General features: G+C 41.1%; 1 protein-coding gene, 1 long non-coding RNA gene and 1 pseudogene across 2 annotated transcripts; 1 reads left to right on the forward strand and 2 right to left on the reverse strand.

Annotated features, from left to right (window-relative positions):
• Positions 1-341: 341 nt before the first annotated feature.
• Positions 342-8,749, forward strand: LOC122332204 (alcohol dehydrogenase 1-like). Its single transcript, XM_043229495.1, has 9 exons — positions 342-411; positions 3,484-3,585; positions 3,697-3,838; positions 4,467-4,554; positions 4,656-4,875; positions 7,711-7,971; positions 8,062-8,191; positions 8,276-8,414; positions 8,493-8,749. Exons 1-9 carry the CDS (start codon positions 394-396, stop codon positions 8,521-8,523), a joined length of 1,131 nt encoding a protein of 376 aa, XP_043085430.1. The 5' UTR covers positions 342-393; the 3' UTR covers positions 8,524-8,749.
• On the reverse strand, positions 4,374-7,002 carry LOC122332205. Its single transcript, XR_006248462.1, has 3 exons — positions 5,743-7,002; positions 4,746-4,926; positions 4,374-4,515 (listed from the first exon to the last, which is right to left on the reverse strand). It is a non-coding gene; the product is annotated as an uncharacterized LOC122332205 (long non-coding RNA).
• Positions 8,750-8,818: 69 nt separating the features above from the next.
• Positions 8,819-17,918, reverse strand: LOC122332200 (annotated as a pseudogene).
• Between the last annotated feature and the right edge of the window lie 354 nt (positions 17,919-18,272).

Below are 18,272 nucleotides of genomic sequence, written 5' to 3' on the forward strand. Positions count from 1 at the left end.
CAGATTACTGGCAACGGCCATTTTAGGATAGATGTGAGTTGGTCTTAGTGAGTTTAACGCTAAATCGCTTTGTGAAATACTCTTACAACAAAAATTTAGGAGTCCTAAATTTAGGACTGACACACCCACTTTTTCTCAGATTTTCTCTTAAATCAGCAAGGAGCTATGTTTAGCCTTAAGATGTTTTGTGAATACGGGCCCTGCTTTAATAAATAATAACAGTTATGTCAGTTAGATCAGTGTGTGTGTGTGTGTGTGTGTGTGTGTGTGTGAGAGAGAGAAAGAGAGAAAGAGAGAGAGAAAGAGAGATTGCTTCATCTATAAAAAAAACAGTATAAGAGATAATCTCTGTGTTCCTTTTCAATCGTCTCTGCAAAACGACTACATCGAGAAATGGCCACTGCAGGGAAGGTTCGTAAACTTGTCTTTTGGTCTCTTTTCATTTGTGCTGCAGAGCAGTTAATGCATTTTTAATACGACTTCAATCCCATATACATTAATTTACAATGACCTATTGATTGCATAAGGAAACTGATTACAAGGTAAAGTGTCTACAGTAAAGTTTATTTTTATTACAACTAATCAACGTAGGTGTCACGCGTGTGATAGGCAGGCTAGCAAACAACGAGATTGAACGAAAACAAAAAGGCTTTAATCCACTCGGGATGAAATAAACAATATACAGGCAGGCAGACGGGCAGAATGACAGGACATAATCACACGCACATACGGACGAGATCGGACACACGGAACTGAAAACACAGGACTTAAGTACACAGGGAAATTAACTAACTTAACACGACACAGCTGATGACAATGATATAATTAACATTGAGGGAAGGCAGGGCACAGGGAGCACATGGCACGAGAGACGAAACATAAACAAAGTCCGGAGAACGTGACATTACACCCCCCTCCCGGAAGGTGCGTCCTCGCACCTAAAGAGGAACAACAAAAACAAAATGTCTGGGAACTGGAGGTACAGGATCTTGGGAGGAGGTTCTGGTGGAGGACGGCCCCCAGGAGGGGGTAAACAGACAGTCCAGGGAGGAACAGACGGAGGGAGGAGCCAGGGAGAAGAAAGGAGGAGTCCGGGCAGGAGAGATCCAGAGCCCAGCTATGGTGGTCCACGGAGTCGACGGAGGAGGAGCCATGGAGGAGGAGTGACCATCGACTCCATGGGGCCGACCGGCGGCGTGGAGCAGTTGGCGGAGGAGACTGAGGCAGAGACGGAGAGCCGAAGAGCCAGGGTGACGTCGAGGCGCTGGAGGTCCGAGGCGACGCCGCAGGCTTCGGCGACTGACACGGAGACGGGGGACGGGAAGGACGCGGCGGAGCCAGAGCGACTGAGGACTGAGGTGAAGCCGGAGGAAGGAGGAGCCTGACAGAGCCGGTGGGATGGAGGGACGAGGTGAAGCCGGAGGAGAGGAATCCCGAGGCGACGGATGGTCGACGACAGACCAAGGCGGGCCGGGGGACGATGGAGCCTGGTGGAGCTGGTGGACTGACGGACCCGCGGTGGAGAGGAGGGAGCTAGGAGCCCAGGGGGAGCCGACGGGTCTACGAGCCGAGGAGGAGTCTGGGTCTCGGAGGCAGGACGGCGAGGCGAGGATCCTTCACCCTCAACGGCGACGGAGACCGGCAGACCGTGGCGAGCTCCAGTTGGAGAGCTGAGGGTGAGCGCAGGGGCTGCTGGGATCCATCGTCGTTGTGTGACAAGGGTGGGAGGAGGAGAAAACAGGAGCGCACGAGGCGCGGGCACTGGAGGGAGCGCCTGCGAGGCGCGGGCACGGGGAGGAGCGCACGTGGCGCGGGCACGGGAGGAGCGCGTGGCGCGGGCACGGAGGAGCGCCGCGTGGCGCGGGCACGGGACGGAGCGCACGAGGCGCGGGCACGGGACGGAGCGCACGAGGCGCGGGCACGGGACGGAGCGCACGTGGCGCGGGCAATGGAGGGAGTTTTTGGGGATCCAGCAGCCCTAGGTGGGGAATCAGCTCACCCTCAGCCGATGTGCACTGGGCGGAGCTCCACTCCGCGCTCTTGTTGCAGTCGGCTCGCTCCACCGTGGTGAGCTCTGTTGCTGGCTCGCGCACCTGGTCTGACGTATTCGGCTCGGGTCCTGTTACGCTCCACGGCTCGGTCGCTCTCTCTGGCGATGGGTCCGTGGACACGCTCGACTCCGCCCCCGTGTCAGCGGTGGGCTCAGGCTGGGGCTCGACCACACGGTGAAGGGATGAGCTGGGCTCTGGATCCTGAGTGGGGCTGGTGTCGGTGTCCTCCAGCGCAACAGTCATTGGTGAATTGCAGGACACCAGCACCCACTCGATGTAAGCGGCGACGCTCTCTCGAGGGCCGTCTCCGGACAGCTTCGCTCGTGTGGTGGTGTTTAATCCTCGGCAGTGGATCGAGCAGAGGAAGCTGTCCGGGTAGCGCGAGTCGTTCGCGAGGGCGAGGAAGTCCTTCGTATAACCCTCGAGAGAGCGATCCTCCTGCTCCAGCAGGAGGATGAGGAAGTTGGGGTCGTTGTACGGGGAATACATGACCACAAAATAAAAGAAATAATCGCCGCTAAAACTGTACTTTTGTACGGTCCGATCTTCTGTCACGCGTGTGATAGGCAGGCTAGCAAACAACGAGATTGAACGAAAACAAAAAGGCTTTAATCCACTCGGGATGAAATAAACAATATACAGGCAGGCAGACGGGCAGAATGACAGGACATAATCACACGCACATACGGACGAGATCGGACACACGGAACTGAAAACACAGGACTTAAGTACACAGGGAAATTAACTAACTTAACACGACACAGCTGATGACAATGATATAATTAACATTGAGGAAGGCAGGGCACAGGGAGCACATGGCACGAGACGCGAAAACATAAACAAAGTCCGGAGAACGTGACAGTAGGCCTAATGCAAAATAGATTATTTGAGTTTTTAACATTTCTCTAATCACATATATTCATTTACATTGACCTATCGCATAAGAAAACAATTTGCATGCGTCTTTTATTATGGCTAATCAACTTAAGCCTACTGCTAAATTAATAAGATCAATGGTCAATGTCAATGTCTTGCATTACATGCACATGTTATTATTGTGATGCACAATTGATTGAACTTCTTTACTAACTATAATGCAATATATCAAGAATGACTATTCATATAAATACTAAATAATATATAAAGACTACATGAAAAGGTTTGGATGCCACATGTAAAAGTGCAAAGTGACATTTGTGCATAATTAATTTCTTGAAAATAAGGCGATTTTTTCCTAGTTTATCATCAAATTGATACTACATGTACAGTTTCACTGAGTTAGAAATTTATCTTTAGTGATGATGAAATCACAGATTTGATCCTTGATCTAAGAGCAGAGATCATGGAACCACTCAAACGCAGCATTTATGTCTGTAGTTAACCATTTAACATCTATCAAACATTATACACCAAGTTCTTTTATGTGCTAAAGGTGATTAAATGCCGGGCGGCTGTTGCCTGGGAACCCAATGCACCTCTGGTAATAGAGGAAATAGAAGTCGGCCCACCTCAGGAAGGAGAAATACGAATTAAGGTTGGAAATGTCCCATGAAAGTTGTCATAAATCCAAAGAACTAAATCAGTTGTTAAAGCATGCAACACCATTAACTTGTTTTGATAAATAAGGATTTTCCCAATCACATAGATTGTAGCTTCAAGTCTGTGCCACACCGACCTTTACCACCTGTTTGAAGGGAAGAACAAGAAAGGTTTTCCCACTGTCCTGGGACATGAGGGAGCTGGTGTGGTGGAGAGTGTGGGACCTGGAGTCACTGAGTTCAAACCAGGTCACAAACTAAAATGTCTTTATTTCTACTTAAAAAAGTATAGCTCAGCAAAAATAAAGGTAATCATTTATTTACCCCATGTTTATTCCTAACCTGTATGACTCACTTCCGTGGACAGAAACTATGTACTTATACTGGCTGTTTTACATACAACTTAAAACACACACACATGACATAAAGGTATATGCATCCATAATATGACATTTTCTAAAGACAATTGACAACTCTGAGTAAAATACAGACCAAAGTTGTTTTGTTTTTTTTGTAAATGAATCAACTTATTTTAAGTCACAAAATGAATTGAGGCAGAAGTAAATTATATTATATTAGTTAAAAACATAAATAAAAAAAAAACAAAAAAAAAACAATCTTGCCTTGGCGACAAGCTGAAAAAAAGTACTGCAACTACTAAAACTAAAACTGAATTAAAGCTAAATAAAAAATTTAAAAACAAACAAACAAAATAATAAACAAAAAAATAAAAATAAAAATAAATTATGTATTCCATAAGCCTAGGAACAATGTAAGGATAAGTAAATGATTTTTTTTTTGTTCCCTATAACTCTTAGTGTAAATATGCTGGTGTAATAACAACATCAAAAAACCATCTGTGTATTGTGGTGAACAGGTGATAAGGTTATCCCAGTCTCGGTTGCTCAATGTGGAGAATGCAGGTTCTGCAAGAGTCCAAAAACAAACTTTTGTGAGCGCAACTGGTTAGAAATACAAACAACACAGTTTTTCCAGATTTTTCATTATGTTTTTTATTTGTTTCTTATTATTCTTAAATCTTTTTTTTTTTTTTTTTTTTTGTCAGGCAAAATGATCATGTTGATTTGATGTCGTATCCCACAACACGTTTCACTTGCCGTGGCCGGCCTATTCTGCAGTTCGCAAGCACCGGTACCTTTTCTGAGTACATCGTCATCAACCAGATTTATTTGGTCAAGATCCATGATGATGCCCCACTCGACAGAGTGTGTCTGCTCGGCTGCGGCGTCTCCACCGGTTATGGAGCTGCTGTCAACACAGCTGGGGTGTGTATAGATGATCAAGAAGCATGGACACTTACTTGGCGTATTTTTGCTCTGTCAATGAAAACATTTTTAAACAAGTGTCTGAGAAATACATATTAGAGATCTGTTCATTAATGAATAAAGGAGTAAATTAATAAATTCAGATCATTAGGTTACTGACATCTCAGATGTGACCAATCAGGGAAGCAATGATAACAACACGTCTGCCAACTACGGCAGACCAATCGCTGCAGCGATCAGGGAGGTAGGTATATACACTGCGGATACCTACCATTTCATCCCTCTCCGGATATCTCTTCTCCATGCAGTAAAGGCAAGGAGGACAATGTTTGTGAGATACCTCACTTCATGTTATCAGAGAACTGGCACTATGCCAGTAATCTAATGTTCTCTTTCTAACATTCATTCAGTATCTCACTAAGTGACACAGACAACTCACATATTGCTGATATGCTGATAAAGCAGACTAAATTACGAGTAGGTTATTATCTGAATCATAACTTCTAATGAAGTTGAAAGTAATATGAGGAATTCACCCTTAATAAATTGCATTATTCACCCTGACTACTTACTCCCAGGACTGAGTGGGCCAGAGAGGGTTCGGTCACATCCAGTCTACAGAAATGACAATATGTGTGTGGAGAAGACCAGTTGGCATCCACGCTAATTTTTTGAACAGAAATATCTCTAAACAGAGCCCAGGATGTAGTCATACCACTGGCAGAGCGTGCTCATAATCCTATACGCATTAGAAGTGAAAGTGAAGCAACATGGCCAAGTATGGTGATCCATACTTGGAAATTCAGCACAGCATTTAACTTATCCAAGTGCACACACAGTAGTGTACACACACACACACACACACACCTGGAGCAGTGGGCAGCCAGTTCTGCTGGGCAGCTGGGGGTTCAGTGCCTTGCTCAAGGGCCTCTGGTTATTCACTCCCCTCACCAACAATTTTTGTCGGACTTGAGGCTCGATCCTGCAGCCTTCAAAGTTTGACTCTGTCTCCATTAGGCCACGATTGGCCCCATAACACAATATTGTTATTGTTATTGTTATTGTACAGATAGAGGACAGATAAACCTTAACTGTAGAAAAGGCTTTGCCATTATCCAGGAGGTCCTAAATGAAGCACAGCATATCTGAAACTGAACACAAGAAAGGAGCGATGTTTCTATTTGTGCATCATCCCTCAAACACCCTTCATTTGAGATTATATAAAGAACATGTCAAGGCAGCCCTCACATTCTGAATTGTCTATCTCACTTTCAGAGGTAACCCAGCTACATTTAGATTTAGCCTCTCATCCTGTGCACTCAGCGGGCATGATTGATTTGGGAGGAAGAATAGCGTCATCATTTTCATCCTTGAGGATGGTCGACAATACTTAAGTTCCACCATCTCCCCCCATGAGCTGACAACTTGGAGACAATCCATCTGTCCTTTTATGAGTTGAGCAGAGAGGCATGGGTCCAACTTCCCAGCTACTGCCACGCAGAGTCTCCTCTCTCTGGATTTAGTTGAGAACTTCATGCAGTGAGGACATCTTTCGAGGTTGGACACAGCTCCCTAAACCTGTTTAATGCCCAAACAGGAAATGCAGAAGCTGTGTGAAACCTTCACCCGATATCCACATTCCACAAGCACCGGGATGGGGATGATGACTTTTTCCTCCAGGGCTCCTCAGCTCTTCGAAAACTTGACATGTTAGTATCTCACTTTAAGTGAGATTGTGCAGCGTTGTGAATGTATTGTGTTCGGGATGTCACCTTGCTGCTTCATATTTAAACGCTCTTAAAAGTTTGTTGAGCCAACTTCCAAAATCTTCACAGGGAAGACAGCGAGAATGACAAAACAGCAGGTAGCTGTGATTTAAATACAGAGAGGCAGGACTCCCTGATCGCTGCAGTGATTGGTTTGCCACAGATGGCAGACGTGGTGTTATTGGTGCTTCCGTAATCTGTAATTCTTGAGGTGATCCCAATAGTAAGATACTGAATGAATGATAGAAGGAGAACTGTGAAATGATTAAAAGATAGACCACACCTAAGTATGACTACTTCCTAAATACTAGTAAACCCACAAAACACTTCACACCATGAATATGAACTAAAATACACATTTAACATTGTTTTTAAAAACATATTTAGCTACCACTTGTAGCACACTTGAGTGTTAAAAGTGCATTTTAGTTCATATTCATGGCGTCTCAAAATAGCACAGCTGAGTACACTTAGATGATCTTAAGTTTATTTTACGAAGTATTAAAGAATAATTTTTAGTATGTTAAGTACAAAATTAGTGCGCAAAAATAGAGCACTTTAATTACATTATGGAAGTGTACTTGTTTTTTACCTGGGAATAGTAATGCAAACTAAAAAGTAACTAGACTAATATTAAATAGTATGCAAAAGCTATAAATATAATGTAAAAATTTAATTAAAAAAAAAAAAAAAAAAAAAAAAAAAAAACGTCATAAGATTCTGAAATGCCATTCTGATGTAATTTTTCTGTTACATTACAAAAAATAAATTATTTTGTCAACAATAACCAATATAGTCTGGTTACTAAATATTATCAAACCCTTGTAATAATTCACTCTTTATATTTTGATAAACTAATATTGTCATCTGGTGGCCGAGATTGGTACTGTATGCAAAGTTTCGAAAAGTATATGATTTTTTTTAATGGAGAAGTGCAGATGTCACTTATTAAAGGAAATGAATAAATTTTAAATAGTCTGAGTTTGGACTTCAGTTTGTAACTAAGTGTTCAGATAGTTGTAGCTTGAACAGTAAGATGCTTTACCAATTGATTTGTGTTTGTGTGAAGGTCACACCAGGCTCAGTGTGTGCAGTGTTTGGACTGGGGGCAGTAGGACTGGCTGCAGTCATGGGCTGTAAAAACGCCGGAGCCTCCCGTATCTTTGCTGTGGACATTAATGAGAAGAAGTTTGAGAAGGCAAAGGTCTTTGGTGCCACTGATTTTCTGAACCCGAAGGCATATAATAAACCCATCTCTGAAGTGCTGGCAGAACTTACCAATGGAGGAGTGGATTTCTCACTCGAGTGTGTGGGCAACGCTGAAGTAACGGTAAGAGAGTGCATGTATTTACTTACTTGTTTAAAAGCTCTCAGTACTTGTAATTCTTCTGTGTGTGAGTTTAATGTGTTTTGATCTCAGAGAGCTGCACTGGAGTCATGTATTAAAGGATGGGGTGTGAGTGTTTTGGTTGGCTATACTGATGTAGACTTTTCTGCACAACCGAGTCAACTTATAAATGGCAAAACCTGGAAGGGAACCCTATTTGGAGGTAAAGCAGCTGTCAGTTAATGCTTTCTATGGTTTTTAGAGTACATGTCTGTGCAAGTATTAATTGTTCTTTATGTGGAGAAAGGTTTTAAGATCAAGGATTCGCTTCCAAAACTGGTTAATGAATACATGACTGGCAAAATAATGCTTGACGAGTTCATAACCCACAAAATGGATCTGGAGCAGATCAATGATGCCGTCAACCTCATGAAAACTGGACAATGGTACATTTTTCACCTTTTTTCTATTTCAGGTTAATCATACAAGGAAAAAAGTTACAACTTTTTTTCCCTATCTTACAGCATTCGGTGCATCATCACTATATGCAAATGAGAATCAAGTCATCTCCACTCAACTTCTACACCAGAGTTTAAGACAATCTTAATATACACTCAATACTAGTCTAAAGTACTGTAACTGTTTCAAGAACTAAAGCACTGGAATTAATTTTCTGCCTGGCTAAAAATTTGATTGTTTTACCAAAAAGAGACAATAACTAAATACAGATGATTCTCTTGGATGATCAGCTGCTTTCAAAAAGCAATTTTTTGAAATTTCATTCCTCTGTGTAATGGCTGACAGATGTTTGGGATTTGTTGCACACGCGCACACACACAAAAACTGAAAATAAAGGAGAAAATATACTTTAATTCAGCTTGAATACTGAAACACTGATTTCAAGAGATGCGTCAAACAGACAAAGAGGCCTGCAACTGCTTTTCAGACTTTCACATTGCTCTTTAAGTGGCATTAAACCACCAAAGACAAACAAAAATCTTTTCATTGACTGAGGATGACTGCAGTAAAAAGACATTTCAGAAAGGCCATCAAACAGGTGAAACATAATTAAACCATTGTACTTAACCTAATGTCTCATAGATGTTCATAAACACGGTCACTCAAGTAAGATCGATTTAACTGGACCTTTTGAACACTGGTAGAAGTTAATGAAAAACATTTGTACAATGTTCAATAACGTTACGAGGCACTCTTTCAGCTGTAAAGAGTTTTTATATATCAATTATGATTTGATAAGATTTGGAGAGACTCCAGTGTTTCATCACATACACTCGTTGCATCTCGAACCCCAACAAAACAAACATGGTACACTGCAACGAGCCAGGCATACAAACGCACTGAAGCAGACCAAGACAGCAGACCTCACACAGCCGACGCTCTCTCAAACACACAGGTGCGCACACGCAAAACCACTCACACAGACACCTCTGCCGTTAAGACAGAGTGTGGCGGCACTGTAACCAGGTTAAAGGCCAGCGCCTTTGAATTTACTCAGATCCAAGCTGATTAATGTGACTGTCAGGTGACACATTCAGAAGTTAACAAATCTCCATCTCTTGCCCAAATCCACTGTCACGGCCACGTGGCCAATCATCTCCTGCCCAACAGAGAACCACTGTGTGATTGGCTGATTGGTGATATGGGGCGGAGCTGTTGTATCCTCCACTGCAGAATAGGGCTGATATGACCCCACCGTTCTACATTTGGGACAGGAAGTGAGCACGGCCATTATCCTCCAGGCGACGCGTGAGGATTTCGCAGCCTGTCTCTGTCACGAGAAGTGTGTGCTCAAACTGGGCTGAGCGTTTACCATCACGAGTGACTGCAGTCCAACCATCTGGCCATGTCTCATCCTGCCAGCCACCTGCACAGAGCAAACACTCTTAAATAAGCAACTGATTACAATAATTAAACACATCGCATCTCAGATTTTTACAGTCATAACGGTATCTCCTACAAGAATAAAACAAGTGTTGCAAATTGTGCAACTGTCAGATTGAGCAGTTTGCGCGCATGATAAACAGGAACACTGTGCATATATAACATCCTGCGATGTGACTATGGCAGATGCGTACATCACGATATCAATGCTGAAATGATCTATCATGCATCCCTATGAGCAAACCAATTACATATTTGAACGCATTAACTTTGACAGCCCTATTTTTTATAATCCTTTTTCTAAAAGAAAAGATAATTCTGAACAATAAGTGTGCACATAAAGAAAGATAAGGATATAATTGTGATTTGTCTCTTACCTTCACAGATCATGGGCTCAATGGTAAAGACATGACCAGGTTTCATCACTCCTACTGCTTTATTCTCTGTAGAAATACATAAAACAAGGATAGTTCAAGCGGTCCGCAGTTTTGATCGCGTCACAGTGTGCAATGCTTGTATCATTACTCACTGGCATAGTGCGGTACGTTTGGTGCCGTGTGGGAACAGTTTGTGAATCCGTGGCCACAGTAGCTCCGTACCACAGAGAAACCGTTAGCCTGCGCGTGTTTCTGGATGATGTTTCCCAGCTCACGATAGCGGATACCAGGCTTCACTAGACACAAGACAGAAACAAGCTTCTTCAGATCACAACACAGACATGTTGCAAGAGAAGGTCATAACATATCAGACAAACATTGGCCAATTCATGTGAAACTGGTATATAGGGACTGTTAAATTGTTAGTGTTGCGCTTTCATATGCTTTCATACTCACCAGAGTCGATGGCTTGCATAAGACATTCATAAGTGGTCTGAACCAATTTTTGGCTCCTCATCCACTTCACCCACAAAAAGGTTTCGTTCAAATCTCCATGGTAGCCATTGTGGTAAACTGTTATGTCGACTGCAAGGAAAAGTTAAGTATGATTGGCCAAGTGAGCATGTGCCAATTAATTTACCTTAAGTCTGAAGATTTTTTTTTCTCCGTATGTTTACACAAACGAACACAAAATGATACGATTATGCTTTTAGCTCCTATTATGAGTAAAGTTCTCTGCATTTAACAGAAATCCATTCCACAGACTTTCACAATCAAAGAAAAAAAAAGCTGCAGATACCATCTGGCTCTGGATTTTGCCTTCAGTGTAAGGTCTGTTTAGTGTAAATTTGGCACCAAATGTAAATATAAGCTAATTTAAATATGAAGTAAAATGTCATTTTAGTGGGAGGTTGATTCTACTTTTTTTAAAACAGCCCTTGAATGCAAAAATCAGATCTCCCATTAAGTAAAGCAAGGAAGATGCATTCATATACTATATGTTCAAATGTATGTTGATACATACTGTTCAGTATGTCCCCCTCCTGAGAGGACGGTGGTCAGGAATCCCATGACAGATGACTTCATTAACAGAGGTGCAGCAGGACTTGGGAAAGTTGTAGTAGTTCAGAGGTGAGGGGTAGCAGGTCCTCGCTGTACATGCCTAAAATCAATAAATTGTTTGGCATTAGCATCAACATACAGGCTGCCCTACTCAAATGACAATGTAGAATTTACATTAAGGATTAAGGATACTGTCAAAAATAGCTGTCAACCAACTGTAAATAAATAAATATATATTTTATAATTTTTTTTTTTCTCAGAAGGAAACTCTAGCATGAAGAATGATGTTTAAAGCAGTGGTTCTCAACCATAGGTCCACAAGATGTCTTAAAATTATTTAGATTTAGTAACATAACTGAAATGTTTAAAAATGCTAAAACAAAGATATAAACTGGTAACCTATTTACTAAAACAATTTGGACAAAGTGGGCCTTGGAGTCAATGCAAAACAATTTTAAATTTCACTAGGACAAAATGCATTTAAAACGTCCTGCTCTTATCAGACTACTGCCTTTTGGATAAGAAAAAGAAAAAAGGTGTGAATGTGAATTTTTACCAAATGCACAGCATGGTCAATCTCCTCTGTCGTCACTCCAGGTTTCACCATCATGGCAGCAATGTCGAGGACTTCTCGAGCCAGCTGAAGGAAACAAACACTGCCTTTATATTTATCAATTCAAATATCTTGTGTGCCTGTGCTCATGCCAGACTCGACAGGCTGCCATACATTTTGTGAATTCATCTGGGGTTCTCTTAACTAAAATCTGAAATTAGAAACTGCTGGCAGAACTAAATGTTCATACAGAGGCAGAAAATGGCTTTCACAACCAAAATTCATCCGTTCTCATATTGTCGCATTTCAGTTTTTATTGTTTATACGTATCGTATGATGTTGGTTTACCTTGCAGACAACTCTCATGCCCTCAATCTCTTCAGCATTGAGGATCTTAATCTGAGACGTCCCTTTCATGGTCTGCTCTGACTCTGACATTCCTGCAAGCAGTGATGAATTGGTGAATTGGTGAGCAGTAAAATACACAGATACCCATCTACCCACAAAAGCATCTTACTATCACTCAAATATATGGACTAGCTCTGCCTACTGACCTTCACCACAACAGAATCTCAACAGCACAGTCTCCAGTCAACTAATGAAGACGACACAACCACTTCTTACAGATATAAACACACACGCATTGCGCACGGGTCGCTGATCCAGTGAGGTCTGGGACATGACAGTTTGGCAATGACGTAATCACGGACAGTTCCTGCTAGGGCTGGGCGATATGACACTATATATCACGTGGCAAAGAAGATAAAGAGTTAACTTACAGTACTGATCAAAGGCTTGGATAATTAAGATTTTTTTATGGTATTGAATTAAGACTCACCATCGACATAAGAGACCTACCGTCAATTATATTAGAATATGTAATTTACTCTGGAGATGTATTTTTAGCAATCAATACTCTAGTCTTCAGTGTCACATGATAATTCAGAAATCATTATAATATGGTGATTTGCATCTTAAGAGACATTTCTTATTATTATCAATGTTGAAAACACTGAAAAACGTTTTTGCTGCTTAAGGCGAGTAAATCATCATACACTACCACTGAAAAATCTGTTGAAATTTTAAGAAATTAATACATTTATTTAGCAAGGATTGCTAAATTTGTCACAGTTTCCTTTAAATTATAAGGTGGCACAACTGTTTTAAATATTGATAATACATTGATTTATTAGAACGATTTCCGAAGGATCACGTGACACTGAAGACTGGAGTAATCAAGCTAAAATTTCAGCTCAGGAATGAATTACATTTTATAATACAATTTCAATCTCTTATGATGCTGAAAATTCAGCTTTGCCAGCACAGCAATGAGTACCGTTTTAAAATATATTCAAACAGATAACAGTTACGTATATAACATTTAACAATATTTCTTTTTTCCTGTACTAAATAAATGCAGCCTTGTTAAACATTCAAAAACATCAAAATATCTTAATTATTCCAAACTTTTAGCCTGTAGTGTACCATTTGCCCCTAGGTGGATACATTTGCATTGCTATCAACCTGCACAACTGCTTTATTTAAATAAAATCTACAAAGGAATTCGAAGCAATGCAAAAAGACAGTGCAGGATGTGCAAAAAACTGAATCAATAAAAATAAAAATGTAACCATTCTCCATTGAATTTCCAGCAAATACAGCGATGGTCATATCACCCAGCTGATTAATGACATCAGCCATGCAGAAACAGACAGAGCCATGCTACTACACAGACACACTCTTGCTCACAAAAATACACTCATACACCCACTGCGGAACAAACTGCTCCCTGTAATACTGTTAGAACAAGAGGACATCACCGGCCGGACACACATGGGAAGCGGCGGGACTTCGTACCTGCCAACAACCCAACCTCTGCAGCTGCAGGAGCGAGAGAAGAGCTTCAGACACACACTGCAGCAGCCCACCCCCCAACGCGCACGCACACACACACACACACACGGAGGTAAATGGAAACGTGTATAAGGTGACTTCAGGACCATCACACACACACACGCTCTCACAAAGAAGTCCTAAAGATAAGCACGCACTCCTGACCTAACCACTGGATGCTTTTGAAGACATTAGGCTTTTTCAATTCATCACTATTCTACTGTTTGAAAGCCGGGGCCTGGAGACTCAAGGATGAGCTAATAACAAAGGAATGAAAGGCTGTAACTACAGGAGCCTAATAGCAACTAATCACCACCATAATGGTTACTTACGGAAGACTCTGCAGCATCCATTAATGAAGGACAAATAAGCATTTATTCACAAAACAGTGATTCATGAGAGATGTTTCTATACTAAAAAAAGTGTGCAATCTCTCTTCAATACAAAGACATGTGTACTATCATGTGAAACATCCTTCCATCACGAGTGTCATTTACAGGGCCCCAAAAGTATTGACATGAATGCATTTTACCTTCTCTAAGAACGTCACATTTCTCACAGTTCACAGACACACTAGCAGAATAACTAGCAGGTTAGTGATAATCTGTCTTGAAAATATATACATACACTAATGTTTAAAGTTTCTAGTCAGAAAGAAATGTATTATTTTATTCAGTAAACATGCATTAAATTAAAGTAAAATGACAAAGACATTTTTTGTGTTAGAGAAGATCTATAAAAAAAAAAGTTGCATCACTGTTTCCACAAAACGTAAGCATTACTGTTTTGAACATTGATCATAATAACACCACTTCTGAGGAATCATGTGACCATTATTAGTCAGTTTACGTTAAATATAAGCTAATAAAATTAGAAGAATCATTCTCGAGTTTCAATCGGGCAAAGTAAAAAAAAAAACATTTTAAACTAGCTAGAAGACTGATCAGCTATATTATTATTATTAATAATGAGAACATACAGAATACGGGTTGAAATACCTTCTGAATTCTCATGGGGGAGAAATATTTTTTAATCTAATCTAAATTTAAGACAGTTTTTTTGTTTTTACTACTTAAATATTTAATTTGCTTGATTCAGACAAGGGGGAAAAAAACGTATTCACAAACAAATTCTCAAACCTCCTGAAGTTAAATGAAGCTGATTAAATAGGACTCGTGAATCATACAGTAGGTGTGGATCATGTGTCCTTGCACTTTCTAGGGCCACATACAGTATATAACATCATATGAAACTTTTTATTAATGATGTGTATCCAACTAACTACCAAGTAAATAAAATAAGATGAAACAAACCATAAAGCGTTTTTCATAATCAAATGATTATAAGAGCATAAAAATACAAAAATGATGATGATGATAAATACTCATCAAACAAGATACCAAACAAAAACTGTAACTGTAAACAGAGGTTACATCTAGATGCACATTTACATAAACTGTGGTTAATCTGGTCCAAAGTGTGCTTCTGCAGCAAACGCTCGTCCACAAAATCGAACGGCACTTCAGCTGATTAGATGGAGGCCATTAGTTTCAAAGCTTGTATGTCAGTGGGCCGTTCAAGGGTCAAAAGTTTAAACTTCACAGGCCTAATAATGAACAGGGCAGTCTGTTAGAAAAGTGCAATGACTCGGCTAAAGGGCACGGAGCGAGAAAGCTAGTCCAGATGACAGAGGTTGACCCGAGTCTTGCAGTGCATCATTTACAGAACGAGGTCTAAATTACGTGTGAAGGGATTCGCGATCTTACCCAAAGGATGATCTGCATAGTCTGGTCTCTGGATGTTGCTAGAAACAAGCCGCATGGGAGTCTAAAAGAGTCGAAACTGGACGTTTGAATGCATACATTTGTTTTGTCATGTACTTAACGCACGTGCGCTGTAATTATCATGCTGTCATTGATCGTGCGCCCTTACCAGGGGATAGTGGGGTCGCAGTTTACCAGTGTATCTGTACCCGGGCCAAGGGTCTGTGTTGATTTCTTTCTCCACACAGTTCTTTCCATCATCTTTTATTTTGTCCTCCTCTGCAAATGAAAAGCCAGATATTAACGATGGCATCATGCAAGGCGTGATTTGTAATCCACATACACGCTGAACCTTTACAAAGAGAAAACACACTACATACTTGCTTTTTTGTGGAGCAGTTTATGGGTGGCCCAGCTGCCTTTGAAACATTCCTGAAAACATACAGAACTGCAGTTATTACTCACTTCTTAAAGAGCCCATAAAACGTAATGTCTGTTAGTGTACAAAATTACACTACTGTAAAACTAAAGTCAACAGCTGTAAAACAACAGGCAATAATTACATTAATAATGTTAGAAAGATTTCTATTTCAAATAAACACTGTTCTTTTGAACTTTTAATACAGAAACCTGAAAGCATGAGTTTCTCTCGCAAAATATTAAGCAGCACAACCATTTCAACACTGATAATAGTAAATGTTTTTGAGCAGATCGGCATATTATAATGAGTGATCACGCGACACTGAAGTAACAACTACTGAAAATGTAGCTTTGCCATTACAGGAATAAATGCTATTTGAACATAATAAAAGAGAAAAGCGTTCTTTTTAATTATAATAACACTTCATTATATTAGTGTGTTTATTCTATTTTTGATCAAATACATGTAGCCTTGGTGACTAACAATAAGAGACCAATAAATGTGTAAATTCGTACGTTTTAGCATCTACTAATATTTCATTTAAAATATAAAACTCTTTTCCAAGAAACAGATAAAATATTTTGATTACAAGAGGTGATCTTGAAATAAATGCAAAAAAAAAAACCTCTACTTAACAGTAAGTGAGAAACAAGTGAACTAAACTAAACGGTTATTGGATATTTTACACAAAAAGACAGAAAACTTTTGATATGTCCACTTCCAACTTCCTATTGAAACAGAAAGTACATAAACTTGACATTTTATGGTATCGCACAGATAGCTCGCCCAAATTTAAAAATGTGCATATATAGCTTACTTTCATCTGTGGAGGATGAAACAGGATATTCTCAAGAATGTCAGGGGCTGAGCTGCACCAGACACAACTGACTTACAAATTTAAGTGTTCAGCGGAAGACAGACATTCATACTGGTTTAGAATTACATGGGAGTTACAGTGGCTCGTCTAATTAGGGCGAAAGTCTGAATCAAAAGGAATCGGTGGAAATGTCAAATCAGATATATTGGGCTTGGCAGCACCCTGTCATCATATCAGCCTATCTACCCGGCAAGCAAAACAGCAGATCTGCCCTGCAACAGGTGCTTGAGTCCAGGGAGGTGTCTCAAAACGTAATGAACTGTCTACCAAGACAGCATTTTTGAGCAAAATGTCTAATAAAACATAATGGTCAAAAACGCTGTCTATGTAGACGTTTTCGATTTTCTGGGCACTTCTAATTTTTGCCTCAAAACCCAGTGAGCTGCCAACCTAGACGGCATCTCTGACCATCATGGGCAAGTAACTCACAAAACACTTAAGATGCCTACAATGCGGTCTTGATAGGCAGTTAACTGGGGTTTGAAACACAGCCCAGGCTAGGAGTGACCAGCAAAATCATACGAGAATGAAAAGAGGTAGGGTTAGAGCTGCATTTTCTTACAGGATGCACCGATCACGTATGCATCCCTTTGTCCTAAATCTATAGAAAATAAATTAACTAAAGGTTTGATGTGATGATTTGACAACTGAGCGCGCGAGCCACGTTGAGCTGAAGTCATTTAAATCACGCTGAACGAAGAAACAGCTCGCAAATTACATTTGCGCTCCCGTGTTTAGGTGAAACATCTGCCATCCAGAAAAATCATCACGCACAAAACTTTGACGTAAACGTCAAAGCTCAGAGTAAGGTTTAAAGTGCCTGTTTGTAACGTGAGGCAGCTAGCTAGCTAACGCTGAGCTCAGTCCCGTAGGCCGGCAGCGTGACATGAGCGACAAAACCCGAGAGCCTCGTTTGTTTATTGAAGCGAAGTGTCAGAGCTTCACCTGAGAGCAAAAGTATGAGCCTTGAATTCCGAGTTTGATGCAGGTGGGACACTGGAGCTTAGCTTCGCTGCGGCAGCCTTCCGTCTCGCACTCCCGTGTCTCCATCGCCGCCATGCTTCTGCTGCTGTCGGTCAGAGAGAGAGAGAGAGAGAGAGAGAGCACTGCTGTCTGCTGCTGCAGTCATCTGAGAGCAGAGGGAGGGACTCCGACACCACCTTGTGAATCATGGCAAGATGGAGTATTTATTTAATGTACCTTACTGTAGCCACAATTATCGCGCAGGCGGAATTGGAAAGTTAGTTCGACTATTTCTTCTGGGGAAACGAAAATAGTTCCACAAGAAGCCAAAGCGTCAAAGTAGTTACCAACAACGCACACCGAAGCCGGGAGTGGAGCTCTGTATGTAAGTGGATCGGATTCTTCGACTCTGTGATCACGCCGCCGCGGATCCACTCCGGTTTTCACTTCCCCAGAGAGAAACCCAGCTCTGAGCTGAAACTTCTCCGTACAG

The sequence above is a fragment of the Puntigrus tetrazona genome, unplaced genomic scaffold, assembly GCF_018831695.1.
Source record: "Puntigrus tetrazona isolate hp1 unplaced genomic scaffold, ASM1883169v1 S000000006, whole genome shotgun sequence".
Taxonomy (NCBI): Eukaryota; Metazoa; Chordata; class Actinopteri; order Cypriniformes; family Cyprinidae; genus Puntigrus; species Puntigrus tetrazona.

Excerpts from the sequence above, each read along its gene's own strand:
- LOC122332204 (XM_043229495.1), top strand. Across the intron at positions 3,839-4,466 it reads AGTCACTGAGTTCAAACCAG|GTGATAAGGTTATCCCAGTC; the intron begins GTCACAAACTAA and ends TGTGGTGAACAG. Across the intron at positions 4,555-4,655 it reads AACTTTTGTGAGCGCAACTG|GCAAAATGATCATGTTGATT; the intron begins GTTAGAAATACA and ends TTTTTTTGTCAG.